Genomic DNA, 19,996 nt, shown 5'->3' with positions numbered 1-19,996 from the left:
TTTTGTACAACTATAATACAATATATTTACAGCATCTTCATAAATTGAATAAAAACTAAGCAAAAACACATTTTTTATTAATTATTTTGTAGACTAGAGTTTAAAAAATTGTTGAATTTTATGCAGAAAAGGTACATCACCATCTGGCTCTGATTTATAAGTTATTAGAACGCACTTTGTTTTATTAGAGTACTGGGTTCTTAGCTTAGCAACATGATAAAGTCAAACCAGAAATAGTATGAGGAGGAGATCAATCACTTATAGATCAATGAATAAGAGAACACAATGCTCAATATAGCTGCTACATAAATGGAAGTCCCGCCAATCTCCTTTGATAGTGTATTTAATCTAGAACCTAAAATGAACAACCTAAAAATGTGATATGAGCTAAAGAGGATAAATCTATAATCCCATTGTTGTCCGATTTTATTACTGATTCATTATATGCTATAGAAATACGATCTTGCAATCTTCAATTCAATTGAATTAGAGCTGAACATGCCTGCCTATTGCCTACATAGAAAATGGGTTTTGAACAAAGCTGGACAATCTGGAGAATTCCATTCCTCCCTACTTAAATACATTTTCCAAAGTATTGCTTTAGCATTTATTGTTTGAACTGTCCTACAGGCAACACACTATTATTAGTTATAGACAATTAAAATAAAAAATTAAATAAAAGCATGGCAAGATCTCTATAGGCCAGCTGCACTGCATATTTTAGGTGTCTCATTTCTAACTACTTTAGATCTTAGAGCAGTCTTCTAACAAGCTAGTGAGTTCATTTAGGTGCGCTTATAAGGGAGATCCAAAAACAAGAAATGGACTGACTACCACTGTAATGATTCCAAACAAGTCGAATGGGTGCGCAATCCTTCAAGTCGAGTTGATGACTATGAGTTGAACTCACATGAACGTCAAGTTGCAATTACAAGTAGGAAACTCTGGATTTTAAGCCCTGTGATTCCGACTTCTGAGTCATGTCAGTGAGAAAACATGTTTGAAGCAATGGATGCAGCATCGGTATTGATGGTAAATTTGCTAAAAAGAATTTTTTTTTTTTCATTTAAAATAAAACTAAGTGGCATGTACAAAATACCATTGTATTGTACAACTATACTAGAATCCATTCACACATCTATAATAAGATATATTTACAGCACCTGATATATTTAAATATAACGCACCTGAAACACATTTTTTTATTCATTATTTTGTAGGATTTAAAAAAAAATCTTGTTGAATTTTATGCAGAAATGGTACATCACCATCTGGCTCTGATCGAAGTTATTAGAACTCACCTGCTGTTGTATTTACAACTTCACAACTCTGAGTACTTGAACGCAACAATAAAGATCTACCAACCTGCAAAGTTAACTCTGTAACTTTTAACAAACCCCCAGACCTTCATCATCAGGTGTGTTTGATTAGGGTTGGATTTAAATTCTGTGGTAAGGCAGATCACATTCGCATCAAAGGTTTATTTTGGTTTTGAATCTAACACATTGGCAGTGTTAGGACTTAAGAAGTCTTTTTTTAATGAGAAGTGTGGGTGGACTGTCTGCAACATCTTTAAGAGAGTATAGCACAGTGGAAAGACATCTCAAAGTGGTTTAGAGATGTGTTCCCTGCCACGGGATCTTGCTGATCTACTTTCCACCCACACAAAATGTCACCAGGATACAGATCTGCCCAACACATCACATCAAAAGGAGAGATGCACACCAGTGAAACCATCCCAAAGAGAGCGAGAGAGGGTGTGGATAACACCTGCACGCCAATGGTTCCCTCTTTAAAAAATGAAAGAGCAGATGAATTGGAGCCCTGTGTTTGGGACCCGTCCTGCAAAAAGATTAAGCTGATTTTGTGGAAGTGTGGCACTGGTTGGGCAGGACTGTGAATGGCCACACAAATTGTCCTGTTTTTCTCTCCATCTTGACCCATCCCTCTTCATGTCAGAGACACACACACACAAGAGTGGCCACAGAGGAGCAGGGTGAATCAGACACACTGTGCCCATGGCAAGAGGAATAGAAAACACTTAGACAGCCAATGTGCTCTGAATGCTGATGAGACAGCCCTTTATATGGCGGCACTGGAAGGATGGCAGCAGGCAGAGTGTGGGCGGCACATACTCCAATGCCTAGATCTGCATTGGATGTGGAGAGTAGAACACACTGATGTTTCTGCAGTGGGCTATGATTAGATGGGATGAAGAAAAAAAAAAAATCAAACCTACAGAATCTGGACAAATCCAGTTAGAATAAATTAATCTGCAAGCATAAGACACCATGTACTGCACTGGTTGAAAAGCTGTTAACATAAAGGGTTGAAATCATTAAGAAGCAGGTGTTTTCAACTAAGATATAAAGGATAGATGTACTTTATTGAACTCTGGGGGAAAATTCAGGAAGAGACTAATATGTAAATGAGGACAGGAACAAATTATTGTGGTATTTGTGTACTGTAAAGATTACTCTTATAAGTACTCTTAAATAACAGGCAAGCTTTACAAGCTCAATTATTTAAATACAATAATTAATTTAAATATTAAACAATTATATTTTTACTTAATCATAAAATTAATTACTAACTCAATTAAAAATCTCGATCTACACCCTTATTTTTCATTTTCAGCCCTTGTATATATTTGAAGTATAATGATAAATGATTATGATTGCTTGTTTCTCATACCTGCTGGTCAAGTGCTGCTGAAACAAGTGTCAGTTAAACATGGAAGCTATTTGGTACTTGTAGGCTCAAAAACCATTGTAATCTAGCGTGTCACATATCACATTGGTGAACATGTCACATTGTAATGGGTGAAGTTAAAAGTATCCCAGATCGAGAACTGTGCCATCAATAATTTTATTTGGATTCAATGTTTGTGCAGTGCTGCACAACATTAACCATTTAAAACTTGAATATTAATTTCCAGTCCTGGGGCCTGATGTGTAAATGGTGTGATAAATGCAAGTAATGTATTTGGATTATGATTGTATGTCATCTGAGTGCATTAATGAGAGTGGGATATTTAATTCTATATGTCCAAATTCGCATAGAAAATGCCTGGAAACATTTCAATGCCCATTTTGTGCGTATGCGATTTTCTACACACCCAACTGACCATATCAAACATACTAACTTAAGCCGAATAACAACACTATTTTATATCTGATTAACTTCACACTGTTATTGATCTAAACTAAACCAACACTAAACTGACTTGAGCTAAATGATGACACTTTACAGCAGAATCTGAACTGTATCAGTAACAAAACTGTACATACACACTCTTTTACTTTCTATCAGAAACACTTGCTGGAGGCTGACATATAGAAAACTTTAAGTATCTACTTCTGTGAATGCTATTTTGATTCAGGAATCAACAAAGTTTCAGTTTTTGCTACTCTTAATTGGTTCCTTCACTTCTTTCATTTTTTTATTAAATTGCTAAACTTTTATTCATATAAACTAATGAACATTTAAATTGTGCACAGAAAATAGGGTGTGTACAGTTCTAGGAATATTTGACCTAATTCAGTGTTTTTTTATTTATTTTTTTTACTTCTACCATGTTTTGATCTCCTTTTTATTTACTCAAACATTGTGCCAACAAAGTTACTTGCTTGTACGCATACAAAATATGATTGACTTGTTTTTATCATTCCACTTGGAAACACTGGTTCTGTGTTGATATAATGAGCTCTGAGGAACTAATCACTGTGGCATGTAAGTAACCAGAATTTTCTTGGAGTGAACTAGATATCCATGAGCAGAAATACAGTATTTTGAATTATGTCTTATTATTACTCGAGGGACACAAATTCAGATCTATGGAGATCTATTCAAATTTTTTACATTTTCTTTACAACTAATCATGGACACTATGCATGTATTTCTTGCCCCTGTTGCTCAGATTATTGTCGTGAAATCGACACAAACCAGCCTGGCTGCTTTACACGTCAATCAGACTGCCTCTTCCTCTTAACCATGGTGGCTACTGGCCAGAATAAACTACAGTGATGGCCTGATTTTTTCACAGATTCAATCAAAAGTCTGGCTATTGAAGATTTGTAAACTCAGCTTATATCACAAGCTCTACAGTATGTTTTCCTACCGTCCTCAGTTTCTTGCCACACAATGCCCTCCAGGTTGACGCTGGTGCCCGGCTCACAGGGTCCCAGGCACTCTGGCTCAGTGGACAGGGCCACATCAGATGTGTTGACAGCCACCGAGCGTGTTCGCACCATAAGCTGCTCACAAGGTGAGGCAATGTCACTGTTTCCCATAGAGGCGAGGAGGTGAAGTGGCGGAGGGGCCGGGGTGGAGACTGGAGACTCCATCTGAAAAAAAGCAAGAGAGAGACAAAACAGGGAAATTAAAAGTTGGTGGATCTCAAATGACACTTGGAAAATATCTGCACATGCCCTTAAGGTGGACTCTATTTTATGAAGTCTCTTACAGCGAGGACCTGACCTGCACCCTGCTGGACGGTTGAGCTCATTAAGAGCCAGAGATGCTTTGAGCTACTTAAGACTCACTCCAGGGGAACAGGACCCACACAACATGCTCACTGTGTGAACACAGGCTTGTTTATTCAATTAAGGGCCTGTAGCTGTGTGGTCAGGCACTCTAATTGACCCTACCTGCATCCAGGGGCCACGATGGACACCAGCCAGGTAAACAGACAGAAATAGACTGTTATGAATATGACATGCTGGATCACATAGCAAAAAAAGTGATCTGTCTCCTACTTAAACTCTCTCTGAGGTCATGCACTATTATTATTATCAGAGGTTGATTCATTGGCACCAACAGTTGATTGCTGGAACTACTGGCTATCGCAAAAACCCATGCCGATAGTTTTTCCGGGATGCATCCATTGCTGGAGCAGCTGAGAAGGTCCACTGTCATTAGAGTCTCTAATGATTATACAGTACGGGAGCAGCCTCTAGAGGTGGAATCACTTAAAACGCTGTTTCTTTTGACACGTGACACTGCGTGCTGCACAGAGCGGGACAACTAAACAGTGTGTATACAGTTTACTATAGGCCATGTTTTCATATCATTACTATGTAATTGACTAGATGTTGAATTAGTAGAGAAAGATCAGTCATTTGCTTTCAAGGCTGACGCAAACATTAGTATTACCTCAAGCAGTTAAAACAATGTGACGAAAACACACGCAAGTCCGACCCAAAAGTTTATTATCATGATTGTTACCTTATCATCTATTTGCATTCGTTTATATCCAGCTGGTCACATTAATGTAATTGTTAGCCAGCAAAGTTGCAGATTTAAAGCTGTGACATGAGAAAACACATTGATATGTTGATTCAACCAAAATAAATCCTGCTGTGCCACAGAGCGCCACTCACACAGTTTTTCATTAAATTACATTATATTTGTCCCAAATCATTGTTGATGTACATAAGGGGAAGTTGTGGCCTAATGGTTAGAGAGTTGGACTCATAATCCAAAGGTTGTGAGGTCGAGTCTCGGACCGCCAGGAATTGTAGGTGGGGGGAGTGAATGTACAGTGCTCTCTCCACCCTCAATATCATGACTGAGGTGCCCTTGAGCAAAGCACCGAACCCCCAACTGCTCCCCGGGTGCTGCAGCATAAATGGCTGCTCACTGCTCCAGGTGTGTGTTCACTGCTGTGTTTATGTGCATTTTGGATGGGTTAAATGCAGAGCACGAATTCCGAGTATGGGTCACAATACTTGGCTGTATGTCACGTCCTTTTCACTTTCACTAATGACTTCACTATAGGCTGTAAAACGATTAATATTTAATATTAATATTTTTATTTATTTACAAAGTATGGTTCAGCGCTGTTTTTTTTTTAATAGTAAAGAACTATTTTAGTTTTCGTTCAGTATCCATTTTAAAAACTATCGGTTGATTAATCGGTGTTGGCCAGTGTGGTCCTACCTAGCTATCAGTGTTGGTAAAATCCAATTGGTCGACCTCTAATTATTATTTTGATAAGTTTGGGAAAAATCATTACTTTTGCATTTGTTTTTGTTGCCACTAATGAAAAAGATGATCCAATGACGTTTAAGCTTTAATATTATAATAAGAATGACTCATGATGTTTCCAGCACGTGTAAACATTAACTTTCTGAACTCTTGATTGACAAGATACAACCACCACTCATAACTAATGTGGAGAACTGCGAAATTTAAAGGGATACTCCACCTGTTCTTTGTCAGCCGCACCACAAGGATATGTTTTCTACGTGTATTTATGCTTTGATTTGAAACAAAACAGTACATCCTTGTGGCGCGGCTGACACAAAGAGCGCACGCTGCGTTCAGGTCATATTCTCCAAAATGGTGCTACGGTGATGTGGAGAGACACAGAGGAGGCAAATTGTTGAATAAAGTTATTTTTGTTTTATTTGCGTACAAAAAGTATTCTCGTCGCTTTATAACATTACAGTTGAACCACTGATGGCAGATGGATTATTTTGACGATGCTTTTCATACTTTTATGGACCTTGACACTGTTATTTACTTGGCAGTCTATGGGACAGTCACAAGCCTCCCAGTTTTCATCCAATATGTCTTAAATTGTGTTCCGAAGACGAACGAAGCTTTTACATCCCTTTAACGACAATAAGGAAAAATATTAATGAAACGAACTGCACCAACAACCACGACATGCAGAAATGCAGTACAACTGTTTTCAACATTGGTAATAATAAGAAATATTTCTTAAGTATCAAATCAGCATATTAGAATGATTTCTGAAGGATCATGTGACTGAAGACTGGAGTAATGGCTACTGAAAATGTAAAAAAAAAAATATTTAAATATAAACCGGTTATTTTAAACTAATATTTCACAATATTTTATTTGTATTTATCAAATATTTTTTGAGCAACCTTTATGAACATGAGACTTCTTTTAAAAACAAAACAAGCAAAAAACTTATCACCCCAAAAACGGTTAAACCGGTTCCCAACTTCTGATCTAAATGAAGGACTCTCATTACAAGGAGGATCTTGTGAAAAATAGTACAACATTTGAATTGTGCCTAATGACCTGTTATCACTTGTGATTGAGATGATAACAGGTTCAGAAGCTCCATGACTGTTTTTACCTCCTGCATGAAACATCACACCAGCAAGAGAAGCTCATGTCATCTCAACCGCCTGCTGATTTATGATTATGCGTGACTCGCAACAGATGAGCAAACATCCAGCTGTCAGCTCTCCCAGAAAACACAAAGACATCTCAAACACACTACAGGCCATTCAAATATACTTACAGCCCTAATATCTGCCATTCCACATTCAACAAGTGATTACCTCTGCTGTATATCAGTGAGCATGTTCAAGATTTTCATAGTGACCAATAATGAGGAGCACATTGGCACAGACCATCGATACTGACACATGAGCCTTCAGAATGTAAATGAAAAAATTGATGCCAAGTGCCACAAACTAGCTGTACTGCCAGCAGATCTTTGGCAGAAAACAACTGTCATATGTATACAGAAAAGGGTAGGAAAAAATGAGACCCTCAGATTAAATAAAAAATTACAGTTCTTCATCGTAATCTTTTCCTGAGATGAGAATTCAATGTGATTTATAAATCATGCCCAAATGTCAGTCATCTTTGTTAAGCACAGATGCTTTTAATACTCTTGCAAAACAACAACATAGCCTAAAACAAGATAGAAGAAATAAAAGAGACATTAAAATAATGATAAAGAGCCTATTCTTTAGCATTCTCAGCCTTAGACGGCACACCCACGGGCCACCCACAGCACATTTGCTGAGCGTCTAGAGCATTTACGCTTATAAATCTGGAATGTACTATCTTGATCTTATAAGCTTTAATCTGATTGGTAGTTAGTGGTACACAGTGTCTTTTACCAGTCCATTTTGAAACAGTTAAGACTTCTGAGGAAAAATTAATCATCTGGATTTGCCAAAGTTGATCAAGTTTTCATGTAGATAGACATTCAATCTTTAAAGGATACTCTTTTTTTTTTTTTTTTAGGAAGCACTTTCAACAAGTACAAGTTAACCTGATATTGATTTCACATAAATAATTTATGTAAACTGTGGTTGGTAGTCTTATGTTTTGGTCAGACAATGTCTTTCTGTATAAATCAGGGATGCACCGATACGATATTCATATCGGGTATCGGCTCCGATACTGCCATTTTTTTTGATCGGGTATCAGTCAGAGAGGGCCGATCCAAATCCGAGATTTAAAAAAAAAAATCTGTGCGAATTATTCTGTTACTTCTGAAGCCATACGATAGCTTAATGCAGCGGTTCTCAATTCCAGTCTTCGCACCCCCCTGCCTTGCCAATTTCGTACGTGAAGAGGTTGTGTAGTGCAGATCCGTGAATGAATGTTCCAAAGTGAGGTAAACTTCAACAGATTTCCCCTGCTCAGGCTCAGGGAGTAGGGAGCAATAAACACTGTGTAGGTTCATGCATGGAGCTCACTTCTAACGAGCTGATATCTGAATCAGGTGTGTTAACAAAGAGAGATGTGCAAAATATGCAGAGTTGGGGGCGCGAGGACTGGAATTGAGAACCGCTGGCTTAATGTGTGCTACATATGAATATTTAAGTCCTTACATTAAAGTTCACACAAACTCTTTTCTCTGGCTGTCAGTCATTCGTTCAGCCTTTAAATCCTGGTCATGTTCGGTTACGACAGTCAGCTCAGTAAAGCTCTCTGCAAGATCATTCTGTGTTCCCATTATTATACTTAATTTGTAAATACATGTCTTTGCAAAGAGGACGTTATCTTCTTGCCGGAGTTTAATGTTGTTTTGTTACTTGCTACTGGGTGTCTGTGAGAACAAAACACGGGTGTAGAAAAAGACTAATGTTTTAACGTGCAGAGTAACTGAAATTTAAAATTGTTAAAAGAAAGGCTCAATAACTGTTGCACATATATAATACATTATGGATCAATCTCTCTTCCCTTTGTGCTTTGCACTTTTTAACACAAAGCGCTTACAATGTGCACATCCGGTGTGCAGAATGATGCATTTGAACACAAGCGCATCATTCTGCACACCAGATGCGCACATTGTAAGTGCTTAGTGCTGCACTGTATTTGTTTTGTCCTATCGTATCTTTCATATGTTGTTGCCTTATTAAAAAATATGCTATACATTTAAAATAAATGTATTTTCATTTTATAGTATATACTTATAAATACATTCATGAATGTTTTTAATGAATGGATTTTATAATAATACAAATAGCAATGTGTAACATTTTAACATATTTAGTGCAACACTTTTATTTGTTCCCCACAAAATATAGTTTTTTGACTAAATATTTGGATTTCTAAAATGATTGTGCACGGATTTTTCTAGAATAACTTTTGCTGCCGAATTATCCACTAACCTAGTTTATGATAAAATTTTGTCATAGATTATGAATATGCATAGACCTATATTTTTTCATATTTATTGTGTATTTTATTTTTCTTTATAATGAAGTAGTCTGCATCTAGTAGATTGTGAAAGAATGATTATCAGTTCCACACAAAGAGATATATAAATTCTACATTTATTTAAATGGGGGAAGAAAAAACTTCACTGGTATCAGATCAGTATCGGTAATGGCCAATACTGAACCCTAGGTATCAGAATCGGTATCGGAGGCGAAAAAGGCGGATCGGAGCATCCCTAGTATAAATGGGTGGTTGTTGACCAAAATACGCTGCAATGTGAGGAAGACTATGTCATTTTGTCAAAGATGTTTGACTACATATCAAGTGTTCTTCTCTACTGTTACCTCAACTCTGTAATGCTAAGTAGTGGTTGATTACTAGGATTTGAAATATAAAGATTTATAATGATTAAATGACAAAAATTAACATTAACATAAATTTGAAGAAACTGATGAAAATATTTTTGCAAAATATTTGTTCAAAAAGCAAAGCAGTATCAACAATGAAGTAAAAGAATGAACAGTTTATTGGTCAACCAGGCAGACACATTGACCAGTAATTTCAACATTTCTACATTATTTTGTGTAAAAAATCAAAACATTTAAAAAGGTTTGCTGCATGGTTAAAATACGCTATACGTATAAAAAAAAAAATTTAGAGAATATTTCTAAATAGAAGAAAAGTTGTGTGTAAGTCGCATTTTATTATTTCATTCAGAAATAGGCCTAATGCTGATGCGATGTTTACAAACATTATATTAAACACTGTAAACATAGCTAGGCTATTTTAGTTCCCCTCACTCTACAACATATACTTTCAATTAACAGTATTTAGAAAAGAGCAAGAATTAAAAATACAAGTTATAGCAATATAAACGACAAGCCAAAAATAATTAATTTAGGCTAAAATGAAACTGAAATCAGTGTTGTGTCTCTCATTCAACACAAAATCAAATGTTTCGGTATTCACAATGTATCTGAATGTCAAATTATTATTTATTATGTACTTCACTTGCATTCCAATATCCATGTAAAACAAAATGTTTTGCATAACATCATGGTGGTACGGTGGTAATGCTTAACGGCACAAACTGAGCAGTGTGTTTTTTTTTATTTGTTTGACTGACTATTTTATTATGATAATAAACAGGCTGCATTGTCAAGGTAGCAATGCTTAACTGTGTGCACGCATGCGGCGCCAGCACAATCACTTGAATTTTTTCCTTCTAACAGTGGAAGCAACTACTCCTTTTAGTCATAAAGATAATCGGAATTGTAAAAGGTTTGCCTTTATTTGTGTACATTCACAATAAAAACAAATCTTTGTGCTTTTGTAAAATAAGCCTCAAGAAAAATAGGATTCCACTTTCTGCCGTCTGGTTTCCTTTCGCGCAGCACAAAAATGAACCAAAACTCTGCATAAGCTACTTGTTGCACAGTTTTTTCTTTCAATTTCTTAATTTATTATTTAAGTAAAAATATATTTCTCATATAGGCCTATTTATTCGTTATATAGCCTAGCTTTAATATGTTTTTCTCCGCTCGCAGAAGCGCTGCAAGTGCGTGATGTGATATGAAGACCATGTGAATCCTCATGTTCTGTTGTTTGCTGCTTTTTGCACATGTAAAATTAAAAGGATACTCCATCCCAAATGAAAATTTTGTCATTAATCACTTACCCCCATGTCGTTCCAAACCCGTAAAAGCTCTGTTCGTCTTCGGAATACAATTTAAGACATTTTGGATGAAAACAGGGAGGCTTGAGACTGTCCCATAAACTGCCAAATAAATAACAGTGTCAAGTTCCAGGAAAGTATGAAAAGCATCGTCAGAATAGTCCATTTGCCATCAGCGATTCAACCGTAACGTTATGAAGTGACGAGAATACTTTTTGTACACAAAGAAAACAAAAATAACGAGTTTTTTCAACAATTTCAACAATTCAACAATTCCTCTCCTCAGTGTCTCTCCAAATCAGTGTAGCGCCATTTTGACAAATCTGACTAGTACGCAAGCGGCTTACGCTCTTCTGTGATTTTCATTTTGCGGTGGAGTAACCCTTTAATTCCCGGGAAACAAAGGTTAGTATTGTTAACGCATCACAGACACTTATCCTTTCTAATTTAATTCAATTCTAATTTAAAATAATCTTGTCGGTTAACGGTTAATACTCAGTTAACGAACGTCGGTTGTCCGTTAGGAAAAATAATCGAAATGAACATCCCTAATATATGTAAATTAAATTTTAAACTTTTACAATTACTATTTAGCTGTTTAATAAAAAAAAAAATACAATAAAATAATATTATTTTTAAAAGTTAATTTAGACATAACAATATTATATTTTAAAAAACAAAAAAAGCAAATATGTTTTAAAAGGTAAAAAGGTAATCAAAAGGTAATCAAAAGGTAATCAAAAGGTAAAAATACATAGAAATGAGCATGCATAATTAAATATCCAATATAGTTTGATTTTAATTCTTGTTTTTCTAGGAAGATATTACATCAAATGCAATACCATGAGAAAACGGTGAATCAAGTGTATTAGCTCAGTCTGGCCATCTATCACTAACTCTAAAGGTAATTCAACTTGCAAAAATAAAAACTGTAACTGATGTACTATCTTTCTTAGGAGGTTATCAGGCGTCCTAAAACCCTTACAATGCAAGCAACAGTCCACACCAGACCCTTTCACATATCAGAGGATGAACTACGAGCCAGTTCCACAAGAGTGGAAGTACACTCAGGCCTGAAGAATGCAGAAGCGAGCAGAAGCCATGCATGCTTAAGAGTTCAAAGCTCAACTCTATTTCACTCACAGAGAAACCAATAACTTCACTAAGCCTGGAAAATGGTGAAGCGGCCACAAGAGATGAGACGAATCTTAACAGCAGTTGCCAGATGAAACAGCTTTATATTCAGCCATCTGTGGAGATGCACTAAACAAACATGGTCTAAAAAGAGAATCATCCCGCGGTCTCTCATAGACATCTTTACAAACAACGAGATAAGATTATATCATCACCCTTCCAAGTAAGAGAAAACAGCGTTTCTGCATTCCTGTTTACAGCTTTTGGCTTAATAATCAGCACTGCTAGAGATTCAAAAGCAGGGAGCCCAAATACATCCAAACCACAACAGCAGAGATTTATTCTTGCCTAATTAAAAATCAATAATTGCCTCTCCCCTGTATCCAGTTCACTGATGCTTAGCCTTCCGTTAGAGCCACAAATATGGAAGTCATTTTTATAAATGATTAAGAGATTTTCCGCAGGCAGAAGAAGAGCTGCTACAGAAAGCCCATGGAGCCTGATGTCTGGCTTATTTGCCTGTTGCTATAAAGACAGATTCTGCATTCCCAGAAGACATTCTTAAAAAAAATAATAGGGGGGAATAAAACAATTGGTTTTTTACGACTCCAAACACAAAACAGCCAGGATCAATCTGAGAATGATAACAGTGCCTTGGGGTGAAACGTTGAGATGGAATCGATGGAGCCTAATAAACAGGCAATCAGCACGCACGCATGATGGGCTCTGTAACGTACTTGACCCATCAGTCTCAACTAGAAAGCTATGCAGCTCGAACGGAACATCTCAAGCTGTTTTCCCACCTGGTTTCATTACTTTGGTCCAAACTTGAGTTTGAAAAAGAATCAATACGAAGAATGGAAGCTGCTTGAAGGCAAACAATCAGACGTAAATAGGTAAATTATACGCAATCAACTCCTGTCCATTTCCGCATGAAAGGTCAGACTGCATGCTTTCATTTTTAACATGAACAATATCCTAGATGAGTGCGTTTCAAATGTTTTGATACCAAAAAAAAAAAAAAAAATGAACACCCTTGCTAAAATATTAAATTAGGCTATATATTTTTATGCATGAAAACTCATTACTACTGTGATAAAAATATTAAGCATTGCATTATAAAAAGATCAAATTAGTCAACTGTTTCCAGAATTAAATTATTTGCTTTAATATTGTCAGTAGAAATAAGATAACTGCAATTAATCTAATAATCACTGGACAGTCTTTACAAAGCAGAATGAAATGGTCATAATCAAAGCTGAATGTTTGCAAAATAAAATAAAAATAATTAAGTATTTCATTCAAATCTCAAGTTGACATTAACTTAAGTCCTAATAATGCATTTTGTTAAAAAAAAAAAAGAAAAGAAAAGAAAATAAAAATTGACCCCAGTTTTAAAACATGCTCCCTATTACATTTTTCTATAGAATCTACCCATTGGTAGCAGTAAATGTGCTCTCAAGTGGGTTTTCTGCTGCATGGGTAAGCATCAAAGGTTCCCATCTACACATTACGCCAAACAGCATTCACACAAACCAAAAACCAAACTCTGATGTCAAACAGACTTTTGTGTGGAACTGCCCTGCACAAAAACATGAAGCAAAGCGTCAGTTAAACCAAACCACAGCTGAATTCAACTGCTCTGCTCTGATAGCAGCTGGACTGGGGCTCTGAGGCAGTAATCTGTCAGCTTTGCTAAACTGCTTCTGCACTTTCCAAGATAACAGATGACCTACGCTGATCAACTGAGCTTAAGCTTATTTCATGCATTAAAACAGTATGTTGTCCATCAGCATGCCTTTATTATGTCCTTTTGGTTCTCTGAATTTGATAGCGATATAAATGCTTTTAAAGTTGAAGGCTGGTGGTTTAAAAACAGAAATGGTTGAACAGTTCTACAGAATGGAATGGAATTGAACAAAAATGGTTTTTAAGTCAAGTCAAATTCACTGCTCATGCTGCAAGATCCAACACAACAGCCAATGTTATTTGTCTGATGCATAAAAATGCATCTGAATAAAACAAAATTATGCCAAAATAAAACAAGACCGCTACTGCAACAAACAGCCACAGTGAGCATTTCCTTGCAGTGCACCTTCTGCATTGAAAGTGTAGTTGGTTGGTGGACTGGCTTCTGCACAGCAGGTGTTTAGAGCACCATTCTTTCAGCATGGCTCGGTCGTGTCTGCCCATCCCCCATCCTGCCTCATTTGGCCTCCTCCATGCAGCTGGTTGGCTTGGGCTCATGCCCAGTATTGTTTACGGGCCTGTGGGAGGCTGGAGGGGAAGAGGGAAGGCCCCTGAGTTGAGTGAGAGTGGCGACCTGCATTCCTCATAGCTGAGAAAATGGATGCCTGAGAGAGGAACGCCAGCAGCAAGAAGCAAAGGCTTCACAGAAGCATTGCAGATGATTGCATGGATGTTCCAAAATTCATCATCTTCAATTCAATAATTTCATTATTAATACTTGTTACAAAAACAAAACAAAACATTACAGAATTCTTTGGGAACGTGACTCAAAGGGATGTTCACAACGACAGCGATTAAATCACCAGAGGTCGACAAGTATAGCTTTACTCTTGGTTGCGACTAGCTGTTTCTACTCGACTGCTGTTGCATAAAGTTTAAAGTTTACATTCCCATTAGTGTGCACTTGCATAAAGCTGTTTTCAGTTTGTTTATTTTCATATAAAAATACATCAAACAATGGTACAAAACATCATTCAGTGTAAATTGTGATAATCGTAATAATCGCAATTACAATTTCAAGGGAATAATCGACAATTATGATTTTTGTCATAATCATGCAGCCCTAATTTAAGTATGTTTTTTAGAAAACACTACTTTAGTCATTCTACTTCAGAATTTCATTAATTCAGCATGTTACCTGCTGTTCCTTTGCGATTTATTGTGAAATTTACAAACAATTTCTGACTGAGTGATTTTTTTTTTTTCAGTGTAGTAGAAGATGGAATATGACTTCCTGTGTGAACGTCCCTTTACATTTAAAATCACATTTCCACCAACAGGAACAACTATTTTATTACTACACACTAGCAATTTCTCTCAATTTTTCTACAGATTCATACAACCCTCTCAAAACCTCCTGTGGGTGCGGCCCAAGTTTGAAACCCTCTGATTTAACCTACCTGCTTCTTCATTAATTGAACTGTATGAAATCGGTATTAATTAACATAAAATGTATATATTAGAGGTGAAACGGTCCACAAAATTCATGGTTCAGTTCGATATGACACAGGGGTGTCACGGTTCGGTATGTTTTCAACAGGCGACAGCAAAAGCAAAGAAATGCCAGACAAATTTCCTTGATTTTTAAATTTTGATTTATTTATTAAAACTAGTATCATATGATCTTAAAAATATTTTAGACTTTGGAAGGACTTTTGACTTTTGCCATTTATCTAAGATGATTTTGGAAGCTTTTTTAACACTCATTTTTTATTTATTTGGTTCCATAGTGTTTGCCGATTTTCAGTGTTTAATATTTAAACTTTGTGTAAGTTATTTGTAATTTTATAATAGGCCTATAGCATGATGTAGGGCTGTGCAAAAAATCAAATGCAATTTTCATGCGCATCTCGTCAGTAAAGCCGCTCCTGTGATTAGTAGTAAATCGCCAGCATGTGCTTTCAGATGAAGCGGCATTTACTACAGAGAACCGTAGTTCACAGACAAGCTACACAAAATCACAGGCGATTCATTGCCGATTATGAACGCGTTTTTTTGCTTCTTGTTTTTTTTTGCTCTCTTTTTCTTAAATGCAAAAAGGATGGATGAAAGACCAAGAAAAATTACAAATATCCAGATGTCAAGCCAAGTACTAATAATATGTAACAGATCAGAGAGTGAGAGTGATAAAGAGTAAAACAGACGTGGAGTAGGGGGTAGCAGAGCAAATTCTTTCCCCTCCTCCATAATAGCACCTCCTGGTGTGACTAGTCATTCACTAACAACAGTATCTATTACAATAATAAACTACATTCTTGTCAAGGTCACCCTCTCTGGAAAAGCCTGGTTTGAGAGTAAATCAGCCCAGAAACACAGCTTCTTTAGCACTTTGCTTCGTCATACACCTTTTCACAACAATTGCAAAAAAAAAAAAAACACGACTTGCTCCTGGGTGCCAGAATCAACATCCAGCGCTCCAGCAACATGAACTAGAACTTTGGCCCACAATCCTGGAGAAAAACAAGTCTATTTATAAAACATTTTCCCAAATATTCCTTGTTATGGTCCTTTTATGCAGGTCATGTTAAGGCGGCCTTTTTACAACTTCATCTTAATTTATTTTTGCTGTTTTTTTTTTGTTTTTTTTAATCTAAAATATCCATCATGACAAAACATGAAATACATTGCATTGCATGTTTACAATCAAAACAAAATGAAAAGAAACCATTTAATTTACTGTGTAAATTATATCTGTCTTCCAAAACTATGCCACATTCATTACCGGCACAAACTATTTTGGCACTAGTTTTTAGTAAAGTTTGTGTACTTTACAGCATACATGACAATTTATCTTTATTGTATGTAATTTACAATCAAGCTGTGATTTAACCAAATTATGAATGTGTGAAAAAAAATAAATAAAGATTTCCATTTAAAGATACATAAACCGCTAGCCACACTCCTAAAAAATAAAGTTTCTTTATTGGCATTGCTGCGAAAACCCTCTTTATTTATAAGAGTGAAGCTTCTTTATAGTGGAAAAGGCTTCTTTAGATTATTAAAATGTTCCTCAAATTTAAGAAAAAAAAAAGTTATTTTAATTACTGTTGAATGAAGGGTCCTTTGGGGAACCCATAATTGTATTTCTATGGCATCACTGCGAAAGACCCCTTTTGGAACCTTTACTTTTAAGAGTGTATAAAACAAGCCTGGGCAAGACAAGTCGACCACAGAATGCTTTTAAACAATACATAATTTGAGATATGGTGGGACTTTCAGAAAAAAGACTTTACCTTCTGAGTTGTAAAGAGACTGAAATAAAACAGGTGATTTAATTTCATTAATTTAATTGAATGATTTAAGAACTGGAATTGCGCCACTATAAGATACAAAGAATAAACATCTTATTACAAATTTCTGGTGTACGATAGCACACAATGACAGAACCAAAACAGTGTTTTATATATCCACTTACAAGACAAGTTGTTTTTCATGCTGCTAGATTTCCCTGGAGAACCACAAGCCAACTATTTATGGAAGTAATGCATTCTGCTGCTTCCTCTCAACAAAGAAAAGACTATGTGGGTGGTACTCCCTTTCTAACAGATACAACATATATCCAGACCCATGGGAGGAACAGCTTTTTCATGATTCTCTGACCTCTGAGCTGAACTTGGGTCCAGTAAACTGAACAAAAGATGTTGATTGGTGACTGCAATGGGAAAAACATCCAGTCACCCGCAAACCTTTATTCTGAATTGGCTCTCAAAACACTATTATAAATGTCATGCAAAACAGCTTGAGTTGAGAAGATTCGTTTTTTTACTACAACACCTTTGTTGGGATTAAGGCAATGGTTTTCAATAGTGTAGAAATTTGCTGAAGGAAGACTTGAAATTTGATAAATTATAATAAAGCTGAAACTGCTGGACAGCTGTTGTGAATGACAGCCTATCCATTAATAACAGTATCAAGCAAACCAGAATTCAGCCCATTATTAAAACAGAAACCACATTTCACATTCTTGGAAGAATGTCAGAATGTTTAGGGCTGTCACATTAATTTAGTATTAATAATGTAGGGTAGCTAGAGAATAAAACAGAATGGAGGGTTTTCAACACTACTTTCAACTCAATTTGACTTTTTCGGAAGTGTTTGGATCTCAATTTCTACTGCACTAGACATACTGTACACTGAACTCTCTCTTTTTTTTTTTTTTTTAACTGTAGAATGCAGAGTTGTCACATGACCTACAATTTGTTATGCTCCCATAGTGATGAAAACAGTGCAGAGTTTCACTTCAGGAGGCAACTCCCACAGAGATCACATCTCATGACATGATCTGTGAAAATCCCCAACCATCCACGGATGGTGAAACTGAAGATTTCATTGAATAAAACTTTACCGCACATTCTTTTGCATTTGCTACTGAGGTTTAGAGACAGACACATTGCATCCTGAGTTACAGTGGCTAAGAAATATTGCCAAGCCAAAGTACAAGCAAAAGCCAAGCTAAATTTTTGGGCTCCTAGTTATTGGTCTGTCATTATCTACAGACAATATCTTTACCACTGGTCTATACCACTGTGGTCACCTTTATAGTGCACATCCAGTGAAATAGTGAGGTCAGGTTTCCATGGCTCTCCTGCAGCAGCCGCCATTCAATCAGGGCATGTAGTCTATACATACATTGTACAGCTGGTTCTGATAAAGTGACTGTCAGGTCAACAGCTAGCCTATATCCACTTCACCTTTTTTTCTTTTCAGTTTAAGTATCAATGCCAAAGCACTTGTACACTACAAGTTAATACAACCCTGAAAGCCTGACAAATGGGTAAATTCAACAATGAAAATTAAAAATAAAAAAGGCTCCAAAGTAATGTAGAATTTATTCAAGATAATCTGAACCCCATAATTCACACAGCGAGCTAGATTCACACCACCAAGTAGGCAGTTCCTACTACGGACAAGGCATGTGGGGATTTTCAAGGATCCTTGCCATCCTATTCCAGATTCTCTGAAATGAATTTTACTTTCAGAAGCTGCATTTACATGCAATCAAATGATGTGTTTGTAAACGGACTGATGGCTCAATCAGACTGAAAACTGTAGCCATGCAAACCTCTAAATCCAATCTAAATTCTCAATCAGATTCAGAAAACCCTTGGTGTAATGGTACATGGTTAAATATGCATGTTTATTCATGTATTATGTCTTCAGGACTGGTCAGTGGAAGGGACTGAATATTTGCTCAAATGTTTTTCTGACATTTTTAGATAAGTCATGGCAAAAAAGCCAACTGTTCATGTTAATTTATCATGTCGGCCTCTTTTTCTGTTTAAAACAGATGTAATGCACATGCAACCAAATATGTTAATCCGACTGCTAAGTACTAAGTACATTAAAACCTTTTAAAATCTGAGATTGGATTGATGAAAATTAATGTAATGTAAGCTGTTTTGTTGTAGGTACAAACTGGCTTTTTATAAAATGGATTTTCAAAATAGACTGAGAATAAGTTGTTAACAATCATTAGAAGTTCAGCTTTAAGCCTCAAAACAAGCCATTCATGTCATCTCCTCTAATCAATAAGAGGGTATTGACATGAGAACAGTTCAGCTATGATAAAGCACCAGACACATGTTTAAGATCAATATTATTGTCAGCATCATCTGCACTATCATTGTGCTTTTGAATCAAACCCTTTTAAGGGGCCCTATCCATATGTCAAATTCAATACAAACAAGCTAATACATTTAAAGGGACAGTTCACCCAAAACTATTTCATTATTCCCATGTGTTTTTCTTTTCTTCCATGGAACAAAACATGCAAGAGAAAGGACATTTTGCTAAATAATCTGTTTTGTTTTCCACCCATAGAATAAAAAAGGGTTAAACTAGAGTTAAATAAGGCAACTTCCACATTAATCATGATGCCACAAATAAAATCTGAGAAGGTCACAATAGGGGGATGCAATTAATGCTGAAAATGCTGTGTAGACTTACACTTCTAAAGACCGAGGGGAAAGGCAAGTGATTCATTAATAACTACTG

The 19,996-nt window shown here is 36.2% G+C and overlaps 1 protein-coding gene across 1 annotated transcript in view; it reads right to left on the bottom strand.

Moving 5' to 3' along the window:
* LOC109102595 (zinc finger protein 609-like) overlaps positions 1–19,996 on the bottom strand; it is a 46,160-nt gene that overhangs the window by 11,836 nt on the left and 14,328 nt on the right. The window contains exon 3 of the mRNA XM_042760989.1: positions 4,121–4,346. Coding sequence (XP_042616923.1) covers positions 4,121–4,346 — 226 coding nt within the window. The remainder of the gene's footprint in view (positions 1–4,120; positions 4,347–19,996) is intronic.

The sequence above is a fragment of the Cyprinus carpio genome, chromosome A7, assembly GCF_018340385.1.
Source record: "Cyprinus carpio isolate SPL01 chromosome A7, ASM1834038v1, whole genome shotgun sequence".
In the NCBI taxonomy this organism is placed as follows: domain Eukaryota; kingdom Metazoa; phylum Chordata; class Actinopteri; order Cypriniformes; family Cyprinidae; genus Cyprinus; species Cyprinus carpio.
This window is presented reverse-complemented; position numbering and strand designations above follow the sequence as displayed.